General features: G+C 44.6%; 1 protein-coding gene across 1 annotated transcript; it reads right to left on the bottom strand.

Annotated features, from left to right (window-relative positions):
- Positions 1 to 5,658: 5,658 nt before the first annotated feature.
- Positions 5,659 to 21,254, bottom strand: UTP25 (UTP25 small subunit processome component). The gene is made up of 12 exons (XM_058021245.1): positions 21,134 to 21,254; positions 19,887 to 19,926; positions 18,449 to 18,698; positions 17,492 to 17,698; positions 15,309 to 15,397; positions 13,558 to 13,968; positions 12,372 to 12,591; positions 10,143 to 10,345; positions 8,699 to 8,881; positions 7,960 to 8,072; positions 7,303 to 7,548; positions 5,659 to 6,204 (listed from the first exon to the last, which is right to left on the bottom strand). The coding sequence occupies exons 1-12, from the start codon at positions 21,232 to 21,234 to the stop codon at positions 5,958 to 5,960; spliced, it is 2,310 nt and encodes a 769-aa protein (XP_057877228.1). The 5' UTR covers positions 21,235 to 21,254; the 3' UTR covers positions 5,659 to 5,957.
- Between the last annotated feature and the right edge of the window lie 587 nt (positions 21,255 to 21,841).

Below are 21,841 nucleotides of genomic sequence, written 5' to 3' on the forward strand. Positions count from 1 at the left end.
ACCCCCAGGATCTGAGTTTCTTTCACGCTGTTCTGTACCTCTAGCAGAAGTGCAGCAGAATTCCCGGAGCCCAGTCCTCTCCCAGGAGGAAGCTTTGCCCTTGGTGCTCTATACCTGGCTGCCTTGGTGCTGCTGGCAGCTCCCTGAGCACTGCCAGGAGTGCCCTGACCCTTGTGCTCACCCCGGGGCCTCCCCACGCTGTGGCTCCTCCCAGGAACAGAGACTTGTCCTGCTCTTTTCCCTCCCAGAAGCACCTCTTGTGGTGCACCAAGGTGCTCAAATTTGGAGCACTAGTGTTTGGTCTTCCTTCTTTGGAAACAGGACCTTACTGAGATTCTGACTTCTGCTTCGGTTCTTCCCATCCCTGACAAGGTGAAGGTGGTGGAGACAAGGTGCTCTTCTTTCTAATTCCACCAAACACTCCCATGCCTCCAGTTCAGGTGAGTGGTTTCACAAAGCTTGTGAGCACTTCAAGAGCTTCTGCACCTCCATCTCTGCATGATCTCTCCTTCCTTTGGACTCCAGCAAGCAGCTTCTGAAGTTACTGGAGAACTTCCAGCTTGTAGCAGGAATTAATTCAGACACTAATTTATTCCTTTGGGGCTCTTTTCCTGGGTTAGCTGCATTTTACCAGCATTTATCTGCATTCCACCCAGCTCCACTGACAATACCCATGTGGGAGAACGGCAGGGAGAAATGAAGCACAAAGCAGCCTGAGGGATCTTTACTGGCAGAAGGGGTGATGCAAATTACCACTGGCTATTCCCCTGCTCTGGGAGAGGGCAACAGAGCAGAAGCAAGCCAGGTTTCAGACCTGGAACTTCAAATGTAATTTTTTCTGTTAATTTAAACATGTCCTTCATTTTTACAGGGAAAAGGGTGAGACCATGCTTAGGGGCAGTAATTTCAATATTTAAGTCACAGTGCTGTGTTCAGTGATGTCTAAGAAACATGAGCTGTCAGAAAACCTGGCTTATTCTCCAGTTACTCAGCGCCGGTTGCACCAGAGGAACCCAACAAGGCTGCTTTTCAGAGACACCTCCTGACTGATCATCCATTTCTTGATGCTCCAGTGGGCTTTTCTGGACAGGTCTTCCCTGTTGAGCCCAGCTGCAAACAGCTGCAAGGCCAAATATGCTCCCCTCCTTTCAAATTCTTCCCCAGGCTAAAGGAGCATTAATTCTGTGATTAACTACTGAGTGGGGCCAGACCAATTCACAGAATAATGCTGGAGAGGGAGATGTGATCATTCATGCTACAGAAATAGTCAGCAGAGAACATGGCACAGGGTAAATTGGAAGTTTTTGTTGCAATGAGCTGCTGTGATCCTTCCAGCATCACCAAATTATTATCACCAAATAATTTAGAAACGCCCCTTATCAAGGAACTTCTTAAAAACCTTGTAAAAGTACAAATAAATTATATTAACTAGTTCCCATTTATTCATGTCATATCTATGCTCATGACTTCATAAAAAAACAATTCTGCTTTTGCTACTTTGATTTTAGAAATATAAATTTTTATAACTAAATATTGTTCACTAACATATTAATTAAATGTCAGTGATGGCTTTTGACACGTGGCACCCAGGGCAAGTAAATAAAATGGAAATTTCTGCTTCTTTATTAGTAATGACAAGGTACTAGTAATGTCTTTTCAGTTATTGTCCCAGCTACCAAGTACCCCTTTTGTAAGAGCATAAAGGAGGGGCTAATAAGAGACCTTACAGCATCTTGATAAACCTCTGTTTTAGCACTTCTGGCAACGTCTCTTTAGATTCATGCCACTGTCAGTGGTAAGGACTTGACCCTGGAAATGTAATGTCATGTACAGCATGTAGGACTTCAGTGTGATTTTCCTGTTTTGTCTGAAAGAACAAGGCCAAATTCCTGGTTTTAGTTGTGACTACATAATTATGTTGTCAACTGCTCCACGTTTACAATCCTGGTTTTGTCCTATGTGCTGTTTTTCTGTACCTAGCCTTCATCTCTCTCATGTCTTTTACTGAAATTCCTGCTCCTCTCTCACATAATCAAATATTTATTCCTTAAGTACCACTCAGTGCTATGGCCAGTCCCTCATCTCTATTCAGGTAACCAATTCCCATTACCAGCTCTCACCTGCAATCTGTTTATCCATCCCAGAGCTGGGGGTCTCAGCCCAACTCCCAGTCCACCTGATAAAGCAAGCTACCCTCAAGCACCGCTGAAGCTAATGGCTAATTAAAATACAACCAGCCCTGGGCTGTTTAATTACCCTTTACTGTCAAGCTCAGCACAGAAGATGAGATTTTAAACCACAGGGACTGAATTTTGTCTTGGATCTAGTATGGGCAGAAGCACCCTGCTGGCCAGGAGGAGCTCTGGCTCCAGCAATACACGTGTAGCTTAAATCCTGCGTGGTGTTTTCCAGTCAGGCTTCTGGCTTTGTGCCTCCCTCCTGGGCTGCAGCCTGGCCCAGCACACCAGCAGCACCTCCACCTTCCCTGCGGGATGAAGGCTCAGCCCAGTGAGCTCCCCAGGGCACTGCTCCCTGCCCAGGCAGAGCTGTGGGAAGGGAGGAGCCCCCTCTGCCGTCTCTGGGGCAGCCCAGGCAGCTGGGGGAGAGCAGGGCTGACTGCACCCTGTCCTTGCTCACATCCCTCTCTGCACAGGCTGCTCCTTCATCCCCCCACGATGGTTTCTCAGCTGCCCCTCCGCAAACTGTTTCATCAGACACGCTTGGCTACCAAGCCCAAAAAATCCCCAAACCCTGGAGAGTAACTCCTGGGTCTGAGGCCATGGAGCATGACTAATGCAGAGCTGAGAAACCCTGGCAGCCTGTGACAGCACAGCTGTAAAGTAATTGTTAATTCTGCTGTTGTTAACAGGAATGCTCCAATTTCTCTCTCATGTGATTCGTCCCATGTTTCCCAATAACTGCTGCAAAACCAACAACCTGCCTCTTCACAGGAGGCAGCTCTCCAGCGTGGAAACAGACTGTCCTGAAGTCACCTTTCCCTGCCTCCTCCACTTTAATACAGGCAGCAGCAGAAGGCTGGCTCCTATCCTGCAAACACATTTTCAGAGGAAAAAAAAAACAAAACCTTTTTGTTATCTTTGAAAGGAGCAAAAAAACATAATAGACCTCTCATCCTGATTGTTTTGCTAGTGAAATAATGCTCCATTAGAGCATCAACTCTTTAGCTGCAAGAACAATTTTCCTACAGAGACAGGTATGTCTTTCTCTTGGTCACCCATTAGTAGGATTTCCTTAGAAATTTCCTGAGGCAGGAGATACTAAGGAGAAATTCTCATCTAACACCTTAACACCAGTTATTTTTACCCTTGGGTTTGAACTTCCCAAAGCTAGGTGCTAATGCTTTGGCACCAGTGTTAGCAGCCAGGGCCTGGAACAGGGAGTCGACTCTCACACTGTGCTACAGCACATTTCTCAAAGAATACAGGATTAGTTGCCAGTGCTCTCAGATCCTCCTAAAACAATGACCAAAAACTGGATTCTTAAGAACACCGGCACCCTCACAAAGGTCTGGTACGGAGGTCAAAATGAAGAGGAAATTGTTTTACATTTCTTTAGTCAAGATGAGTAATTACTCATCATTGGTGCATTCTTGTGAAAAAATGGCAAAATACTCACCCTGCAGACTGCATGCTGCCAAGTAAAAACAGGTAAAATATCATACTTGCTAAAACCTTTCTTATTCCATTTGTGTCAGAATTTGAACAAGGATTGAACAGCTTAAAAAAACCCAAACCTTTAGATTCCATTTCAAAAACTTAGTGTCCCCACACAAATGTGTTAGGTTCAGCAACCCCTGAAAGCCACATTATCACAGGAGGATGGGCTCTAAAGTGACTCATTTGGAGCCAGCAGTTGTCCCAGCAAACACAGCATTTGTTTCCATGAACACACATCCAGAATAGGCCAGACTCTGACCTTGGTGCTCATCATCTCCCAGTAGCTCACTGTCTCTGGAACCAGTCTTGGACAAACCCCTGCCCCAGGGAATTATTTAAGACGATAAAAAAGGGACCTTCACACCAGCACAGAGAAGAGCTCTCCATATCAGCAAATCTGACCCACTAGCACAGGCTGCTATGCAGAATTCCTGCCTAGGATCAGTGCTGCCTGGTGAGGCTCCTTAAGGCAAGTAAGAATTTGTCATGGCACAAAACCCTCATGCAGGAGTGCTCCAAGGCTCAGTGCTGGCAGCCCTGAGCACCTATTGAAGGTGGCTCAAGAGGCATTTACACACTGCTTTGGCAATCAGCGAGTTATAATTAGTAATCAACATCAGAAATGTGACACTGGTATACACATTTCAAATTTCCAAGTATGCTTGTCTTAGGAACAAACCCAGGTAGCTGATAAAAAAATCATGAGGGCCTCAGTCTACAGTCTGGCCTTACTCCCTTCAAGGCACTTTGCTTTTAATTTCAGTGTAGGAAGAAAAATACTTGCAGAGTTAAGGCTCTGGCACAGAACTCTTGCTGCTTCTTTAAACAGGAGCTGCACTGCATCATGTTATCTCCCTAAGCAGCTATCCCACTTTAGCTTCCTCAGAGGTCAGCTCTTATCTCTGCTAAGTACATCCGGTGTAGAAAGGAAATTCCTTAATCCTATTTTGTGCGCTTGTTTCATATGCACAGCCATAATTCTCCCACATCCAGCCTGGGCCATAAAATAAAAATCCTTGACTGCCACTACTGCTCTGTGCTGTACAGGAGACAGATGTCCACTGGGAGAAGATTTCTGGGGCTGGCTCTTAGTTCTTGTGTGCTACAGCAGAGGTATGTAAAATTAACTGACATGATTTAAAATGCAAAGCAAGAAACTGCATGGATTTTCATGTGTACTGAATGATAACTACTGGAGTTCACAGCTTTTGAGGAATACAGGAATCAGGAATTTGACAAAAATTGGCAGAAAGCATGTGCCTCATTTACTCAAGAAGTATATTTCACTTTGGTGTTTTTACTTAAGCCTCCTAGACAAGAACTCCCTCAAAGCTTATTACAGGATGCTTCCTCCTTGCATTGGGGCTGACGCAGGGCTCACCTGCCCCTCTGGAGAACAATCTTCCTGCAGTCCTAGCACGTGCTTACCTAAACAAATCCTTCTAATTTTAACTCCCTTTCAATTACACTTGGCTTCTGGGAAGGAGAAAAAGAAAAAGGCAGCACCAGGATGCTTCCATGTCCATCTGCAACCATCAGGAGAAAAACCAGACACAGCAACCGGACACAAACCAACCACCTCACCTCCACCTGTGGTGCTAGATACCATCCCAGGGGCATTTGCAATTCCCTGGTTTTGTATTATCCCTGGTAAAACTGACCAGCCAGAGGGTCTGTTGGAAATAGGAGGCAGAGATACTTAGGTCAGCAGGAAAAACACAAACCCCATAGCTTCTACCCAAGCACATTTAAGGATTCTCACAAGTGCCAACCTGAAGCAAGTCCAACTCTCATTCAGAAACACACTTGTCCTATAGAGGCCCTGCCTACACATCCCTTGTTTACAGAATAGCTTACAGACTAGTCACTCATTTAATACTTGGGCATTTTTCTTATCTTAGACAAGAAAAATTTCCCTCTGAGAAAAGAAAGTGAGTTTGCTACACCTGAAAATTAAATGAAACAGTTCAACCAAAAGCTATTTATCACTGCGTGAATCTTTACTGACCCATGAGTTTTTTAATATACATGAAAAATAGTTTCTGGATTGATTTTGTTTCTATACAGAAAACACCTTCTAAGCCCTGCTTTTTTGAATGACACCCTTCATCTCTTGTTGGGCAGAGTACTGAAATACAAAATTTAATACTATATAAACAATTTCAACAGAATATTTAACAAAAGGGAGTAAAAAGTTTAATACTTTTTTAAAAAGCAATATAAAAATCTGCATTAGGAGTAAAATGCAGGTCCATCCACTCATCCAGTCTGCAGAATCCCTTAATCATTTTCTCCTGTAACAAAGAGGTGCACATTCTTCTTGGACTGTAGCATTTGAGCGGCGCGGTCTATGCCAACCACTGCAGCCAATTTCTGAGCATCATACTTGGAGTAGAGCACAGTGCAAGTCCAAGTAGCATCCACCCCACTGTCTGTGGCCTTCAGCATGTTGCAAATCTCACTGTAGAAGTGGGAGTATGTTGGTAACTCGTAGAAAATGAGGTTCCTAATGCCTTTTATCGTATACCTGTAGCAGAAAAAATAAAAACCAAAACACTTGAGGCAAATTTTACAAAATATGCATGGTAAAACATCAGTCCTCTATCAAGTCTTCCAATTTCCATCCACCTCAATGCACATCAGCTGTAGCTCGACTTTACAAACCCCGTGTCACGGACTGAAGACTAAACAGAGAAACAGAATTTAGGGGGAAAATCTCACAATGCCAGGCACAACGACTTCCTGTAAAGCACCAACCACCACCAATTTATGAAGTGGTCAGCCTCTGCAGCTTGGATTTTAATACAGTGAAGCCTGATCAGACCAAGCCTCATGAAACTTTTCGTATTTGCCAACACATCTGCTAATAGAAAAAAATCCTGTTCCATTAGGAACTTGAAAGCAGCTCCAGTCAGGATGTAACAAATTTTCCAAGTGGCCTCAGCTCGCTGTATTGCATTATTGAACCAATTATATATTCCTTCCAAAATTCTATACAATTACTGTGGCACAGATGAACACAAATAAAAGGCCCAATGAATCCCATTTGCAGGCTGTATCATCCTGTCCTGACATCACTGGAACTTGGCAGCACTCATCTTCCTGAATAAAGCTCTGCTCATAACAAAATATTAAAGTCTCTGCAAAGGGACTGCTGACAGGAGAGAACTTGAAAGTAAACTTAACAACTCTTACTTCAGTCAAAGAAGTCTTCAGAGGGATCCAACAGATTCAAAAAGCAGCACAGCCCATCTATGACTAAGGTCAGACTCCACCTTCAGAACAGCGCACACAACTCAGAGGGAAAACTCGGTCCACAACTGTTGTCATCTTATTGCAAAGGTCCCCTACCTTCTTGGTGATTTCTCATGGGCAGTTCCTCACAGCACTGACTCCTTCTTCTTCACACCACAGCCAACAAACTCCACCTCTGCTCACCCAGCTAACCCATTCTTTTGTAGCACAGCTATAAAGGCTGTGTCTAACAAGAACACTCAATAGGCTGTGGCCTATTAAGGGCAGGCCTGTTCCTAATCTTTGGTGATTAGTACAGCTGCAACTCCTCAGGGGTGAGACTGCCTTCTGCACTATTCTCTTACATTCTATCCCTCCACACACAACTCACCTTTTGTAGAAGTGGAAACGCTCAGTGAACAGTAGGAACTGCTTCTCTCCCTTGAGGAAGAAGCGCCGTGCCCTGCAGACAGCAGCCTTTTTGGTGTATTCACAGATGTGAGTGAAATTCAGGTCCTCTTTCTTGAAGTAGTTGCGAAGGCGCACGTAGTCGAAGTAGGAGGGGACGTAGATGAGCGTGTGGGACATGATGGCGTCGCGGTACTCGGGCAGAACTTTGTCGATGAAAAACTGAAACCTCAATTTAAAACAACAAATATGTTTTAACCAGAGTGAAACTTCAGCTTTCTAATACTGATATGAGCTCAGACAGGAGTATCATCAAACACCAGACTGCCAAAGATTTTCACTGTGTTTTTCCTTCTTTTAATTTCACAGGATTTCTACATGTGTAGAAGATAAAAGGCATTACCAGCACTACACAACTGTAGTATTGAGATTGGTATTTCTTCCCCAGACTGTATTCTCCAGTGCCTTTGGCAAGAAGAAGGTCAGTATTCCCCTCCACCTCTACAGAGCCCAGCCTACACCTGAGGAATAATGAAGATGTACTTGTGTGGTGAGCCCACAGTGTGCTTTGCAGTATGCTCCACTGAATCTGAAATTGCAGTCATTAGGGCACAGCAAAACAGTCTGAGACACACAGTACCTGCCATCTATCACAGAGGTTACACTGTCAGCTTCTAATCTCCGAAAAACATGAGGAAGCTGGACCACGACGTGGCTGATGGAGCCAGTGAGCGGCACGTTGCGGACGGCCACCTGTGAGAAGGAAGTAGGATGTTCAGGGAAGCAGCATTCCAAAGGCAAGCACATTGCAGACAGCTTTCTGCAGCTCAAATCTGACAGCACTATTTTTAAGAAAAACAGTGCACAAGGCTGTTTTTAAGAAAGCTCCAATACAAAGCTACAGTCATGACAGACAAACCAGGTCTGTTAAATACACGATGACTGCTTATGCCCTGTGTATTTGAGATGGTCTCCTGAAGTTTTTGCTTTTCCTGTTTCTTTCAAAATACTAACAGTTCATGCAACTTACACAGTAGGAGATAAAAAAGGGAAGCAAATGAACTCTCCATTTAACAACAAAATAAGTAAAACAAATAACTCGAGTCTGTTAAATTAAAAAACCCAAAATCTGATTTCTGACATGAAACAGCAGCTACTATGAAAGAAAAATATCAAATAAGCATCACTGCATGAGGAGCAGCTCTTCATGCCTCTGGCACAGTGTGTAATGTCATGGATTCAGACTGAAACATTTGGGTGAGGGAAACAATAGGCACACAGTCTTTCAGCAACTGAGTTACAGAATTTTTCTGCAATTGGGTTTTCTCTTCCTCTCCCCTCCCTTGCACACCAGCATTCCAGCTGCTCTGTGAACTCACCTGCCCCATGTAATTGAAGCAGTGTTTGTTGAAGACAGAGTTGATCTGGGGCTCCTGGAGGGCGCTGAACAGCAGCGTCTGCCGGTAGTACTTGGACCAGTTGTTGAGATTCAGCATCCGCACTCGGGAGAAGTCCACGCCGTGGGAGTCCAGAGGCAGCAGGTTAATGTGCTTCATCAGGTGCTGCACACACACATGAAGACACATCACTGCTGACATCCCTGACTGCCTGCAAAAGCCTTGACTGCAGTGGGAAAGAGGGCAGGGACCAGCAAGGCAGCACAGAATATAAACAAGCAGCACCTCCCAAGACACCACTGTCTGGAATTTATTGACCACAGCAAGAGCAATTTACTTGATTTCCTGCCACAGAACTGAAAGCTACCATCTCTTTAGTCACCAGGAACAGTAACTTTCTAAACTTCTCCTGGGGCAACTATAATGGATTTGTTTGTACTAAAGGCAATGGGCCCAAGGTTTCTGAGCTAAAAGAAGCTCAAGCACAGCACAACTCTCATCACATTCGGGTAGAGTTTGAAGAAATTTGCCACATTTTACCCTCGGGGAACAATGCCTAGGACTGGCATCTCTGCCACCACTTGGCAGGCAGTTGCACCTAAAGGGAAACACAGAAAACAGACTCCAAGACTCATTCCTTGGGTATTGTGTAGGCTCATGTGCCCTTTCCGCGACTCCTGAAAGAAGAAGACCTTCTGGACTCATCCAAAATGCATAGTGACATCAAGTAGTCAAAATTTCTGGTCCAGGTACCTCAGAGGTGTTTTAATGTGGAAAAGAAAACCCTAGGAATTCAATCCTGAAAACTTCTATTAACCAAAAGCCAAAAAGCAGGGGTACTGCTGCAGGCTAGCCACAATGCAAGAGCTCTACTTGCATTAAGTGTACAGGAAACCCTTCATACTGTTTAACTCTGTACATGAGTTAGTAATGCTTAGTATGTGCAATTGGTGGAGATATGCACCAGCTCCTCTTGCTTCCTGGAGGAACCTGAAATAGTCTGCCCAGATTCCTCACATGGCTGCAATCTGACTGAGACACTGGGCAGTCAGACAGCTGGCATAATTTCTCCCAGATGTGATTAAAGAAATCATCATTCTTAATGCTGCAAGATAATTAAAACTGTCCAAAACCAGCTTTGATGAAATACACTACTAAAGCACCAAACTAAGTTTTAGAGAGAACATGTCCTGAAATCTACCCAAAATCCGTAGAAAGAATATTCTTAGTTTAAGGTAGATATCAGGGTGGAGGGAGGAAAAGAAATGAATATCCATGTCTAGAATCAAGTCAGTAAAAACAGCTATACTGCTCACTGCCAAAACTGAGCAACATCAGACCAGCAAGACACAGCACAGCACAAAAATGAATGGACATATATGGGAAACACAGCACAAAAATGAATGGACATATATGGAAAACTCACCAGAACGTGTTCCCAGTTCTGCATCAGGTAAATGTCTGCTTGATCAATGATGAGGATTTCTATTGATGACAGAAAATCAAAGTCTCTTTTCTTCTCCCCCTCTGCACCAATGACAGTCCTGATGCCCAGAGGAGAGGCAATGATGATGTCTGAGGAGTAGAAGGGTGCATAGAGCCTCATGCTCTTCTGCAGGATGGCAACTCCTGTCCAACAACACCAACAGCAAGTTCTCAGTGAACATCAATTATCAACCACGTTCCTCCAGGAGGCTCTGGAACAGTAATTTCCCCCATTTCCTCTCCCCACACTGATGAATATAGCTGGACACAACTAATCTGTCTGAAACTCTCCTTTCCCCAAGAAGTGCTTACCCACCTATCCCCATTTGACAAGCATGTGGAAATTTTTCATGCAGTTTGGCAAAGTATTTCTGTATTATTTTTTAAAAGATTTTTCATAATCTGAATGAAAATTTTTAACTGAAACATACTGTTTCTGATTTTCTGCTGAACAGGGGAATGAGGAGACTGAACAACTTAAGAAAAAAAAAATGCAAAAATGATTAACTACTCCTTTCTCCCCGAATCCTGAACTTTGGGTATTATAGTAACTGTTACTTTAATCTGTCATGAAAGATTTGGGGTGGATCTCTTGACTATCAACTCTCATTATTCACAAGGCTGAATGATTTGCTACTAAACCACAAAGGACAAGGTTCTTCATGCTACAGTGACTAAAGTCTTGCACCTACACTGCTTCTCACACCACATGTTGCAGGGTACACTCTGAACCAGCCTATGCACCACCTCTCACGTTAGAGACACGAAAGGGAAGGAATCAAAGGAGTTGTGTCATAACTATGTGGCAGCACTTCCAGACCCACAGTTTCCTGGTCTTAAAAATGCAGCTAGTGCAGACCACATTCAAACCACCCCCTTCAATCTGGCCAACAAAATCTCTCCAACTTCTTTCCCTGTCCATGTGAAGGCAGATAGCATGGCTTCAGCTGAAGGCCCTTCTAAGAATTTCAGAGACAGCAGCAGGGACCCCTCCTGCTGTCTATTTCAACCCAAGGATAAAAAATGAAAAAACAAAGAAAAAAAGAAAAGGTTCAAATGGTTGAATTTCCAGGAAGAAGATATCACTTGTCACAGCATATACACAGTTTAAAAACATCAAGTCTTTTCTCTGTTTAAAAATGTGAAAGAATGGTGGTTTCAGTAAGGCATAACAAATGTGCTTTAAATGAGATCTTTGTGCAGAAGTAACAGGGTGTGCAGCACAGTAAGAAAGAGAAATTATTCTGCTTCTATAATTTGCCTCTGCAAGTTAACAGCACTGAAAGTTTCTTCAATCATGTCTTAACACTTAGTAAGTGGAACAAGCAGAGTGTGGTATGGGAGAGGACTGAAAGGAAAATTATTATGCTACTGAAAGTAAGATGCTCTCAGCCTGAGAGATATTCACTGGGGAAGGAAGAAAGACTGACTGCGACCTGCACACATCTTCCACTGTATCATTACATTTCTTGGGGTGCCAATTTATCTTTCAAGGTGCAGTATTTCAAAAGCCTCTCATCTGTCAAGTTAAGTTACAAAAACTGCCTTCTCATCTTAGCAGCTCCAGGAACCAAGCCACTAGCTAGTTCTATGCATACTGAGTTACTAAACAGCATAAGTTTACAATATTATATGAAACAGTCTCACATTTTCTGCTTGTCCAACACTCCTACTTGCTGGCTAGCCATTTGCTTCCATGAAAACCATGGGAAGCACAGCAGAAAACTGCTTTGCTTAGTACTGAGCTTTAATTTTGTTCCAACCGTTACACGAGACATTGTGAACAGGCTAATTAAACCCAAAAGATTTTTTTTATAACATGAAACATACTGTTTCTGATTTTGCTGAAAAGATTTTGCTGGATAATCAAGGCTATCTTCAAAATGAGGTGTGGGCAGTCCTGCTAGAATAAAGCTGTCATTGCATTTTAGATTATTCTGAACTTGATGTGAAAATAATTACTTCTCTATTTTCTCTTCCTTTTTAAGTTCTGGAAAGGCAAGAAAGATTTTCAGAAAAATCCAGGTTGCCAGGGCAAAACCAGCAGGAATACCACACAGCCTAGAGTCTCACCAAACTTCCAGCTCTGATAGCTCTGAGGCATTTGGGAAAATTTTGTTATGTAGCATCTCTGTACAAGCCAAAAATCATCTGTTCAGTAGGTTATTACCAATTCTGAAGTGGTCATCAATGTTGCCAGCAAAGACAGCTTCGTAATCTTCAGGTCTTTTCAGGTTGGGGGGCTTCTCTTCTGGGTCAGAGCCATACTCCCCTTTGAAGCGCTTTTTGTTACTCACATCTATTTTCTTCTTGTCATTCACTTCGAGGAGACTGATGAGAACATGCACAATGCGCAGAGCACACTCCCTGAAGGGCACTATCATCAGCACCTGTGCAGATCAACAGTGACAGAGAGTAACCCATCAAACACAAACACTCGCTATTAAGCGTACGTTAATTAAACTTGGGCTTGGATCTGCCCCCCTGGGGCATCTCAGCAATCCAAACAAAACCATTCTGACAAGCAGCAGGGAAGGAAGATGCACTGGGATGCACTGCTCTTGAACTGGTCCTGGCCAGCAGCTCAGCTTGGCTGCCCAGCTCACTCAGGGGAACTGAAAACTGAGCACGTTCTCCAGGCAAGCAAGAGACAGGGTCAAGGGCTGGCTCTTGGATGGGTGGCAATAGTTTCTGCACAGAACTCCAAAATACAAATGGCTAATGAGGAAATCAACACAGAAACCAGAGATTTGCCAGGCATGCAGCAAACACTGAAACCCAACTCTGGAATTGTTCAACCAGCAGCTGGCACACTGGTGACAGGCTGCCATAGCTGAATCCACCTGGTTATCAACTACAGGATGCTGTGAATCCAGGAAGGACTGGTTTGGGGTCCAAACAGAAAGACCCTTTCATGCAGGCAAGGCCTTACAAGTGCCTAAGGACAAAAGAACTTCAGGCACATCTCACGTTAAATGACAGCCAACGCTACCTTGCATGGATACTGAAGATTGATATAGAGGCACCTGTCTGCACTGGCAGATTTAAATATGGGAGCAGGAAAATTTATCAGTCTGTGGTGATAGGGACAAAAAAAGAGATTAAGTCAAACTCATGGCTTGGCACAGAACCAGGAGGCTGGCTAACAACCCTGAGCTCACTGCTTCTCACACAGGATTCTCCCTGGCCATGGAGGACAACTTCAAGGCATGATGAAGGAATGTAGAAAGGCATACGCCCAGAAACGCATTCCCTGAGAGAGCAGCAGCAAAACCACTTGTGGGTAAACTGCCAGGATGTTTGTACAGCCTGAGCAGGCAGCCAGGGTGGGGGTGACGGGACCAGAGCTCCCTTACCTTAGGCCTGGTGAGCCCCTGGTCCCTGTGGGCATCGGCGTCGGTGCCTGGCTTTCGGTCCCTCCGTCGCGTGTTGTTGCTGAGCACCTGGGCGTTGGCCTTGAGCACGTGGTTCAGGGCGTGCAGGCAGTAAGCGTGCCGGATCTCCTCTCCGTTTGTTAGAGCAGATCTCTCTGGATAGAACAAGTCCCGGTAGGAATTCATGACACAGAACAGCTCTCTTTGTAACGGGGTAAAAGAGGAATCCGCTGGTTTGTCCGCTGCTGACAGAAACTGTTTATTCACTTTTGGCCAAGTGGATTCCAAAGGCTTGTGGAGATGAAGCTGTTTCACATCAAATTCTTTGTCTGCTTTGAAAGTTTTCTGTTTCTCCAAAGTGGAAGAAAAAACAACTTGACCCAGCCTTGGCCACTGGAAAGAAAATAAGCCAACAAAACTGAGGAGTCATATGTACCTAACCTTGCACACTTCAAAGCATATCACCACAGCTGGTGATATCAACTTTAATCAAGTTCGTGAAATTAAGGAAATCATCTTTTCATAATACAATATTTTTGCATTTTTTTTTTCAATATGCAATCCCTTTGAGAGTCTGCCAGGATAAATAATAATAAATTTCAGCTAGGTAAATCTGGATGGATCTTGCAATGATGTGTCTGTAACTGTTCCCATGCCAGAGGAATTTTCTGCCTAACCCACCCAGCAAACCAGGGACGAGATGAGATCCCTGCAGTCCAACTGTGCTTACCAGCTGACCCCAATGAGCACATACTTTGATCAAAGAAGAAAATAAACCCATTAAGGGCTAATCCCAGAAGTTGTGATACAGTTGTTAAATGCAGTCTTGTTGGGTGTCTGTCTGATTTTGAACAGCTATCAGTGTAGTAGGGGAAAACTCTAAACTTTAAGCCTTCTGCCATGCAAGTTGTCCCCAGCTGTCCCCATAAAGTAGCTACACCAATTTAAGCAAAGATATATCATGCATTGCTTCAGGTGGCACTGGTAATTTTGGCCACCATGTGCCAAAAAAGTAAATTAAATTTCAAAAAAAATCACAGCTTTCTCTCTAACTAACCATTGGATATCTTCCAATGAATGTCACCCAGCATATGGCTGACCAGAATGGGAGGCAAGTCTCCAAAACAAAATCAGATGTGGAAAAGTTATGAAGCAAAGGTTTGTCTAAAAATGAGTATTTTGAAAACCAATATTCTTTGTCAAGCAATGAGGTGGTTTTCTGGTAATGCAGTTCACATATTATTGCCAGAATTAAGTAATAAAGTAATATAAGCAATAAATTCCCCTTCACTGGCATGTAAATGTGTACAGGGACAGAGCCATCCTGAAGCCAGAATGTGAAAATGCATCACAAGTGGCTTTAAAAGCGCACATGGTCACCTCAGAAGTTCAGCTGCAAGCACATTGCTGGCATTGTGCTGTCACCACTCAGAAACAAGCCCTGCTTCCACCCCTTGTCAAGGTTTTGGGACTACAGCTCAATGTCTAAAGCTATGTGTTTCAGGTGTGTCAGCATATGCCTCCAGGAACAGCAGACTTCACATTTCAACTCTTGCCCAGCAGTAAATGAAGAAGAAAATAGTTCAACAACACAGTGAAAAAAAAAAACAACTCGATAATTCTAGTGTCAGCAGCTAATAATAACAACTGTGATCTACTTCACCTGTATAAAAAAAGGATTATTTTGATCCAGGCATCTTTAGGAATGATGGATGGCTACAGAAAATTATTACCTGACTTTGACTTGAAGTTTTAGGAAGCGTAGACATTTTCTCTATTTCCTTTTCTTCAAGTTCTTTGTCCATGTGCTGCTTAAATGGATCTATTTACAGTAACAACAAAAAAAATAGCCTGAGAACTATTGCAGTTAATAGTAGAATCAAGTTGCAGAATGGATTTGCAAATGAGATGAACAGTCTCCATGCTGGCCAACACCACAATTAAAACTAGTTATTTCAAAGCACTTGGAGATGAGAGAAAGGATGTCAAATTCTCTCTGCAAAGAACAGAGAGAACAGATTTGACAGATTGCTTTTAAAAAAGAAAAAGAAGCACTTATGGAAGTACTAGAATTTTCAAGCACTAATCAAACGTTAGACAGGAAAACAGTATGTACTGGAAAACAGTGGCAATTTTTTGCCTTAAGCTCTGACACGTCCATTGCTTGCAGGTGAAAAGGGCTGTCAATAGTAAAGTCCCAAGTGAACTTGCTAACCTTCCTAATTTACAAACAGCTTTGCCCAGTGATATGAACACAGTCTGTAATAAAGCAGAGAAATATTAGGCGAGTTTTGGAGACGGGGGACAAGAATTGCCTGGAGTGAGAAAAAGTCTGATTTATCTAATCAGCATTTCTTTTTGGAAGGGAAAAGAGAGGCAAAGAACTGTTAAATCACATTATACTCAAAGACACTGGCACGCACAAAGTCACATGCAAAGTTAATTGTGAAAGCCAAGCCCTATATCCTGCTTGCAGCACAGCAGCATTCACTGCATAAAGAAAACTAATTAGGGAACACTGGTGCTTGCCAACAAATATCCAGCCCACACACAAGTTACCCGGGCAAAAGTCAAGACATTTACTGATCATGACAATGAAAAAAAATTTAGAAAATCTTTCCAGAAATGGAAATGAACTGGATATCATTTAATTGTACTGCAGGGTCTCTCCTCAGTTGAGTTTTACAGATTCCAACATTTTACATATGAAGTAGAGGGAGTAATGGGGTGCATTTTCAGGAATTTTAGTGACCCCAGGACCAGAGTAGAAATTCATCCTCTTTCTGCTGTCTTAGGTGATTCGTTTTCTGTAATAGATTACAAAGACACTTCCAAGCTGCAAGAACCCACTGAGAAGTAGTGCATCATTTATAGGTGGAACAAAGCTGTTAGGATACTTAGCATGCAGTTGGAGAGCTACTGTTCTCATTAAAATGCAATGCCAGCAGCCTAAGTCATATTCTCATGGCAACAAGAACGAGCTGTTTTTTCTATCACATGGCCCTTTGATGCTTCCACACATTTCATGTATCACCCAGGCTGCCTCCCAGATCTAATGTCAGCTGCTGCTCCAAGATGACAAGCCAGCATCACTAGGGATGCTACAAACATATTTCTCTCTCTCAAACGATGCCATCTGATATTAAAGGCACAGAGCATTAAATATGAGCAGAAGCTGTGCAAGCACCAGTGCGTGCCCTGTCGCTGAAGGATCACACACCCCTGCAACACAGTTATTTTGTTACATATGGTGAGACAACTCCAACACTGGAGCTTCAGATGCATCCATCAGTGCACTGAGATTCTGGGATACACCCTTAAAAGACACTACATCTGCTCTGCTGATGCTTCACTCTCTCCTGATCCTGGTGCAGCCAGACTCCCCTGCATAACCTTCAAAATTCTGAGAGCGCTGAGCATTTGTCTAAATTACTGTGGCTGCTCCAAGCTTCTCAGAATCTGACCTCTAACTCCACTGAGATGTGAAGGATGCCCTCACAGGTCAGCTTTGTGATTATCTATTGTGCTGTTTGTGCCAAGAACATCGTCCATATCAAGTGCAGGCTTGCAGAGCTCTTTGTATTACAGTGAGTTTTAAAACCACTATTAAAGCAGCAGAGCAAGAGAACATCCTTCACACACTTTTCTAGCTCCTGATACTTTAAGCTTTACCAGTCATAGCAGAAACCCCACATGAATCCCAGTCCCCAGGGGCTACAGAGAACAAATGGTTCAGCTACACATCTGCATTAGTGTTAAGGGTCCCTTATGTAACCAGCTGACATGTGGGCAGCATGAATAATGTAGTGGAGGAACTTAGAAGCTGTACACCCATCGCTAGGGTGTTGGACAATTTAAACATGTTTACACATACTACCCTAAAGGCAGATCCTTAAACACAAACACAGTTTTTTACCTTCTGGAAGAGCTTGTGAAGAACTGCTGTCTTTCCTATCTGCATTGCAATCTCCACTCTCCTCTTCCATGAAATTGGTTTCCAAGCTAAATTCAGATTCGTGTTTCACATCAGTAAACTCCTCAATTACTCCATGATGTGGGTCACAAGGGGTATCTGTGCCATCAGCCTGCTCCTGGCTGAGCATCTGCTCTGCTGTGTCTGTGGCTGACAATTGTGAGAAAGAAACAGGTTACTATCTCCTGGAAAAGTTACTGTCTGTAGATGTTGTTCCCTTTGAGTTACTGATTTTCTTCTCCCAAAACTCTATCAAAAAAGATAAGAGCAGACTTTGCATTCTACCATAAAGATGAATTTTGACTAGCATGCCAAATGTTACATAACACAAAACGTGATCCCCCAGACAAAATTAAAGAAGTAACCTGTTTGGGGAATTTAACTTTTAGTTTCTGGAGACCCTAAATAATTGGAAATGATTAAAGGTTGGCTCCTCTCTCCCAGCATTTCTTTGCAGATTTCATGAATGAGGACACCTTGCCATAAAGCTGGAGGTTTCCTTCCAATTTCCATATTCTTTCCCATGCTGTGAGGCAAACCTTTCCCTCCTCTCGGTGGCACAGCCAAGCCAGATGCTGCTCGAGGGAACAGCTTGTGTCTCCCATGAGTGGGTGAGAACCCCTGGTCTGCTGCTCCATGTGGATTTCCTCTGTGCTGCCGCACAAACAACATCTGAGGAAGCAGCAGCAGGCTGTCTGGCACAAAATGAGCACAGCTACCCTTTCCCCTGCTAAATCCTTCAGCAGCTGCTGCTCCCACCCACACAGAGCCAATGGAGCAACAGAGTCTCCAAGGCAGAAGAGCACCCAGCCAACAAGACAGTCTACACCAGGGTCCTGGCTAAAAACATACGTCAGTCAAACAACATTCACCAAAGAAGTATGGGAAAAGACAAACCACCTTCTTCCTCCTCTGGAACGTCATTCGTCTCTTCTTTGCCTTCCTCTGCTTCTCCAGTCTCCTGGGACCCTTCACTGCCCATTTCTGCCTCACTTTCCCCAGTTTCTTCTGATTCACTTTCATCTTCCTCTTCCTCACTCTCAGACTCAGGTGAGGTCTTCAGGGTAGCCAGGAGCTTATGATATCCAGAGACCTGTTCCACTTCAGTCTCTGAATCACTTTCTTGACTTGATTTATCAGAATCATCAGACTGGAAAGCAAAACAGAATGTAAACAGCAACAACAGTAACAGCCTATAAAGCAGCAGGCAAATACTCTTGCTTCTACTCACGCTATTATGTTTCCCCTCTCACATTAAACCTTTACATAGATGCAATGCAATTTTTCAAACCCCAGCATTTTATACCAATCATTATACTGGACACCTCCATTTAGGTTTTGAAAGCATCTTGGGAGACAGACTGAAGTGCCTCTTTCTGCACCAATTTGACTTGGAGCACCAAAAAACCCAGTTCTTTCAGTCTCAGCTGAGTGAGGACATTTGATCTCCACAGACAAAGCATTTACTGAGCCAGCATCAGATTCTTCTAAGAAAACCACACACAGATTGAAAACTGTAGAAAGGCACCCATACAAGGGACAGAGCATGCTGGAAATGCTTCTGGCTTTCAAGAAGGTCAGTGAAATAGCTGTCAGTGGGCAATGGTTCCCTGGGGAGTTGGTCAGGTTTGGTTCAGCTGTACAGCTCTACACTTCAAGCAAGCCACACTTGAGCCGGTTCTGTCCTGGGCTTGCACAAACCAGTGTCCAAATTACAGCCAAAACTATAGTGAAACCATGAGCATCAACACAACAACATTACCTTCTTTCTTAGTTTCTTTTAGCCCCAAAAGGAAAAAAATCAGTAAATACTACATTAATGCACAAAATTGCTACAGGAAACAAATGGAACAAAGTAATTGATTTTTCTATATCAAAACTTTGAAGTCTTTTATTAATCTGATCACAAAGGAGATTACCAAATTGTGACTGAAAGAAGAGTAAAGCACTGGCAATCTGAAGAAGAATGAGTATTAACATATTTCTTTGCTCAACAAAGAACCAAGTCTCCTAACTCATGCAACACTAAGTTTACCAACATTATTAAAACAACTTAGAGTACGATCTTTCACTGTGACTAATACACAAAAAAGTTAACAACTGCTGTTATTTCCTGCTGCTGCTTCTGCCCTCTGATGGTATTACAGTTTAGAGGCAGACATTACAGAGAACAATTCAGATCCACACAAAAATCACATTCATCTTTTTCTCCTAAACACTGGTTTTCTAAGTGTAACAACTTAATCAGCCTGAAAAAGCTGGAAACATGAAATGCTAAGTTCTTCACTTCACTAAACTATACAAAGATGAAAGTAAGGAAGGAACAAAAATACATTACCAGTTCACATATTTGAGTTTCTTCTGGTCTTCCAGAAACCCTGAAAAGAAAGCACTAACATACCTTACTCTGCAAATGATGTTACACACATGATGAAAGAAATGAGGGGAAGAGTGATTTGATGAGTTACGCAAGTTTAAAGAATTAAAAGAAAACCCAACCATCACACATGTCTCCCTAAGAAAACAGACTGGGTGTTTACCCTCAGGATAAACCTTAAGGGTCGTCCTCTCCTCTTAGGTGATGTGGCCCTGAAGTGCTCAGGCATTACAAGTGATCAATAAAAATTTTGAAATAAAATCCAGTGTTAATCAGAAGATGAGGTCTCAAAAGGAATTAGAAGCACCTAACTACAAGGGTAGTTTGTAAAAAAGTTAACGAGAGACAGAGACTACTTTAGCGCTAAATATTGGTCTGTGAAGGGGGAAACAGACACAAACTAAAGGAAAACCAGCATCAGTTAACCAGTGTTGGGACTGCAATTCTTCAAAGAGGCCACTGTGCAAGCTGGGCTTAAACTAACCTCAGTTTCTCCAAAAAGATACTGAGTCTTGTGTGGGACTGAGCATCACTGGATAGGTGACACAGGACATTCCCTGCAGCAGGCCTTCCACTCCAATGCAGACAGGCCAGGAGGGTCCCAGGGGACACACAGACCTTAACACTACGTGCCTGCTCCTCAAAAATTTACAGTAGCAGCACAGACCACAGAGCATCGGGACTAAGCAGCTCTCTCCTCAGAAGTTCACACGTGGGTACAAAAGGAAGGAGGTCATTTTGACAGACGGGCATCCCGCCGAGGAGGGAATGGCTCCTGTCACACACATCTTCGCTACTCTATTTTCATACCCTTCCCGACATCAGAAAAGAGCACGGAGTAAACAGTGGGAAAGCTGGAACCCTGACAAGCCTAGAGACCGGCCTGGTATCAAAATGGTAGCCCACCTCACACCACCCCTTTTCCCCACTCCTGGCGGCAGCCTCCGGGCTGCACCACAGGAGTTTGCATTTGCTGCAAGAAAATCCGAGCCGACATTTCCTGCTTTCCGCTCTGCTTTCGAGATTCCCGGCTCGCGAGCGGCAGTGCTCCATGCAGCTGCAGCTCCCCTCCTTCCCTCGGAGCCCAGGCCCAGCCTGAGCGGGAGCGGCGGCCGCCCGGCCCGGCCCGTACTGAGCGGGGCCCCTCGGCCCTGCAGCCCCGGCACGAACCGCGGGCAAGGGCCGGCCCCGCCCAGCCCGGCACTCACTTGTCATAGAACGGGTGCTCCTCGCCGAACTCCCGCAGGTGCTTCTTCTGCTTCTTGCTCAGGCTGCGCAGCAGCTCCCGCCCGCCTCGCCGCTTGCCCATGCCGGCCCGGCCGCTCCACGTGGGTGCCCGGCGCGCGGCGCTGTCGCACGGCGGGGCGGTGCCCGCAGCCCGGCGCCGCCCGGTGATGCCGGGAGGGCGTCGCACCCTGGGAAGGCGGGGCCGGGGCGGCTGGAAGGAGAGGCGGAGGGGGGTGACCTCAGGGGTGGAGCCTTGCCCCGCCGGCAGCAGCCAGCGTGCTGTGCGGGGAGCGGGCGCACATTTGTTCCTGCGATCCGCGCTGGGGAACGCAAAGTACCGGCAGGGAACGCTTGTCCCGGACGGTGCCCAAATCCAAGCCCGTCCCGACGCTGCTGCCCGCCGCGAGCCGAGCTTGGTGCGGGCCGTGACGCGTTTCCGCTGCCGGAGCCGCGGTGCGGCCGGTGAGCAGCGTGTGGGCAGCGGGGCGGGCACCGCACGCCGGCAGCCCGGCGCTGCTCCCGGAGCGCAGGCAGACACTGCTGGAGCTACCGCACTTTGTCCAACTGACCCGTGATCTGCAGTGCCAACAGCTACACATCTACTGGGAAAACTACAGTCAGGCTAGAGGAAGAGACCAAACTCAAGTCCTTAATACTCAGGCTTCCTTATTCTAAAAGCAGTCAAAAGC

The sequence above is a fragment of the Melospiza georgiana genome, chromosome 3 (assembly GCF_028018845.1).
Source record: "Melospiza georgiana isolate bMelGeo1 chromosome 3, bMelGeo1.pri, whole genome shotgun sequence".
Lineage (NCBI taxonomy): Eukaryota > Metazoa > Chordata > Aves > Passeriformes > Passerellidae > Melospiza > Melospiza georgiana.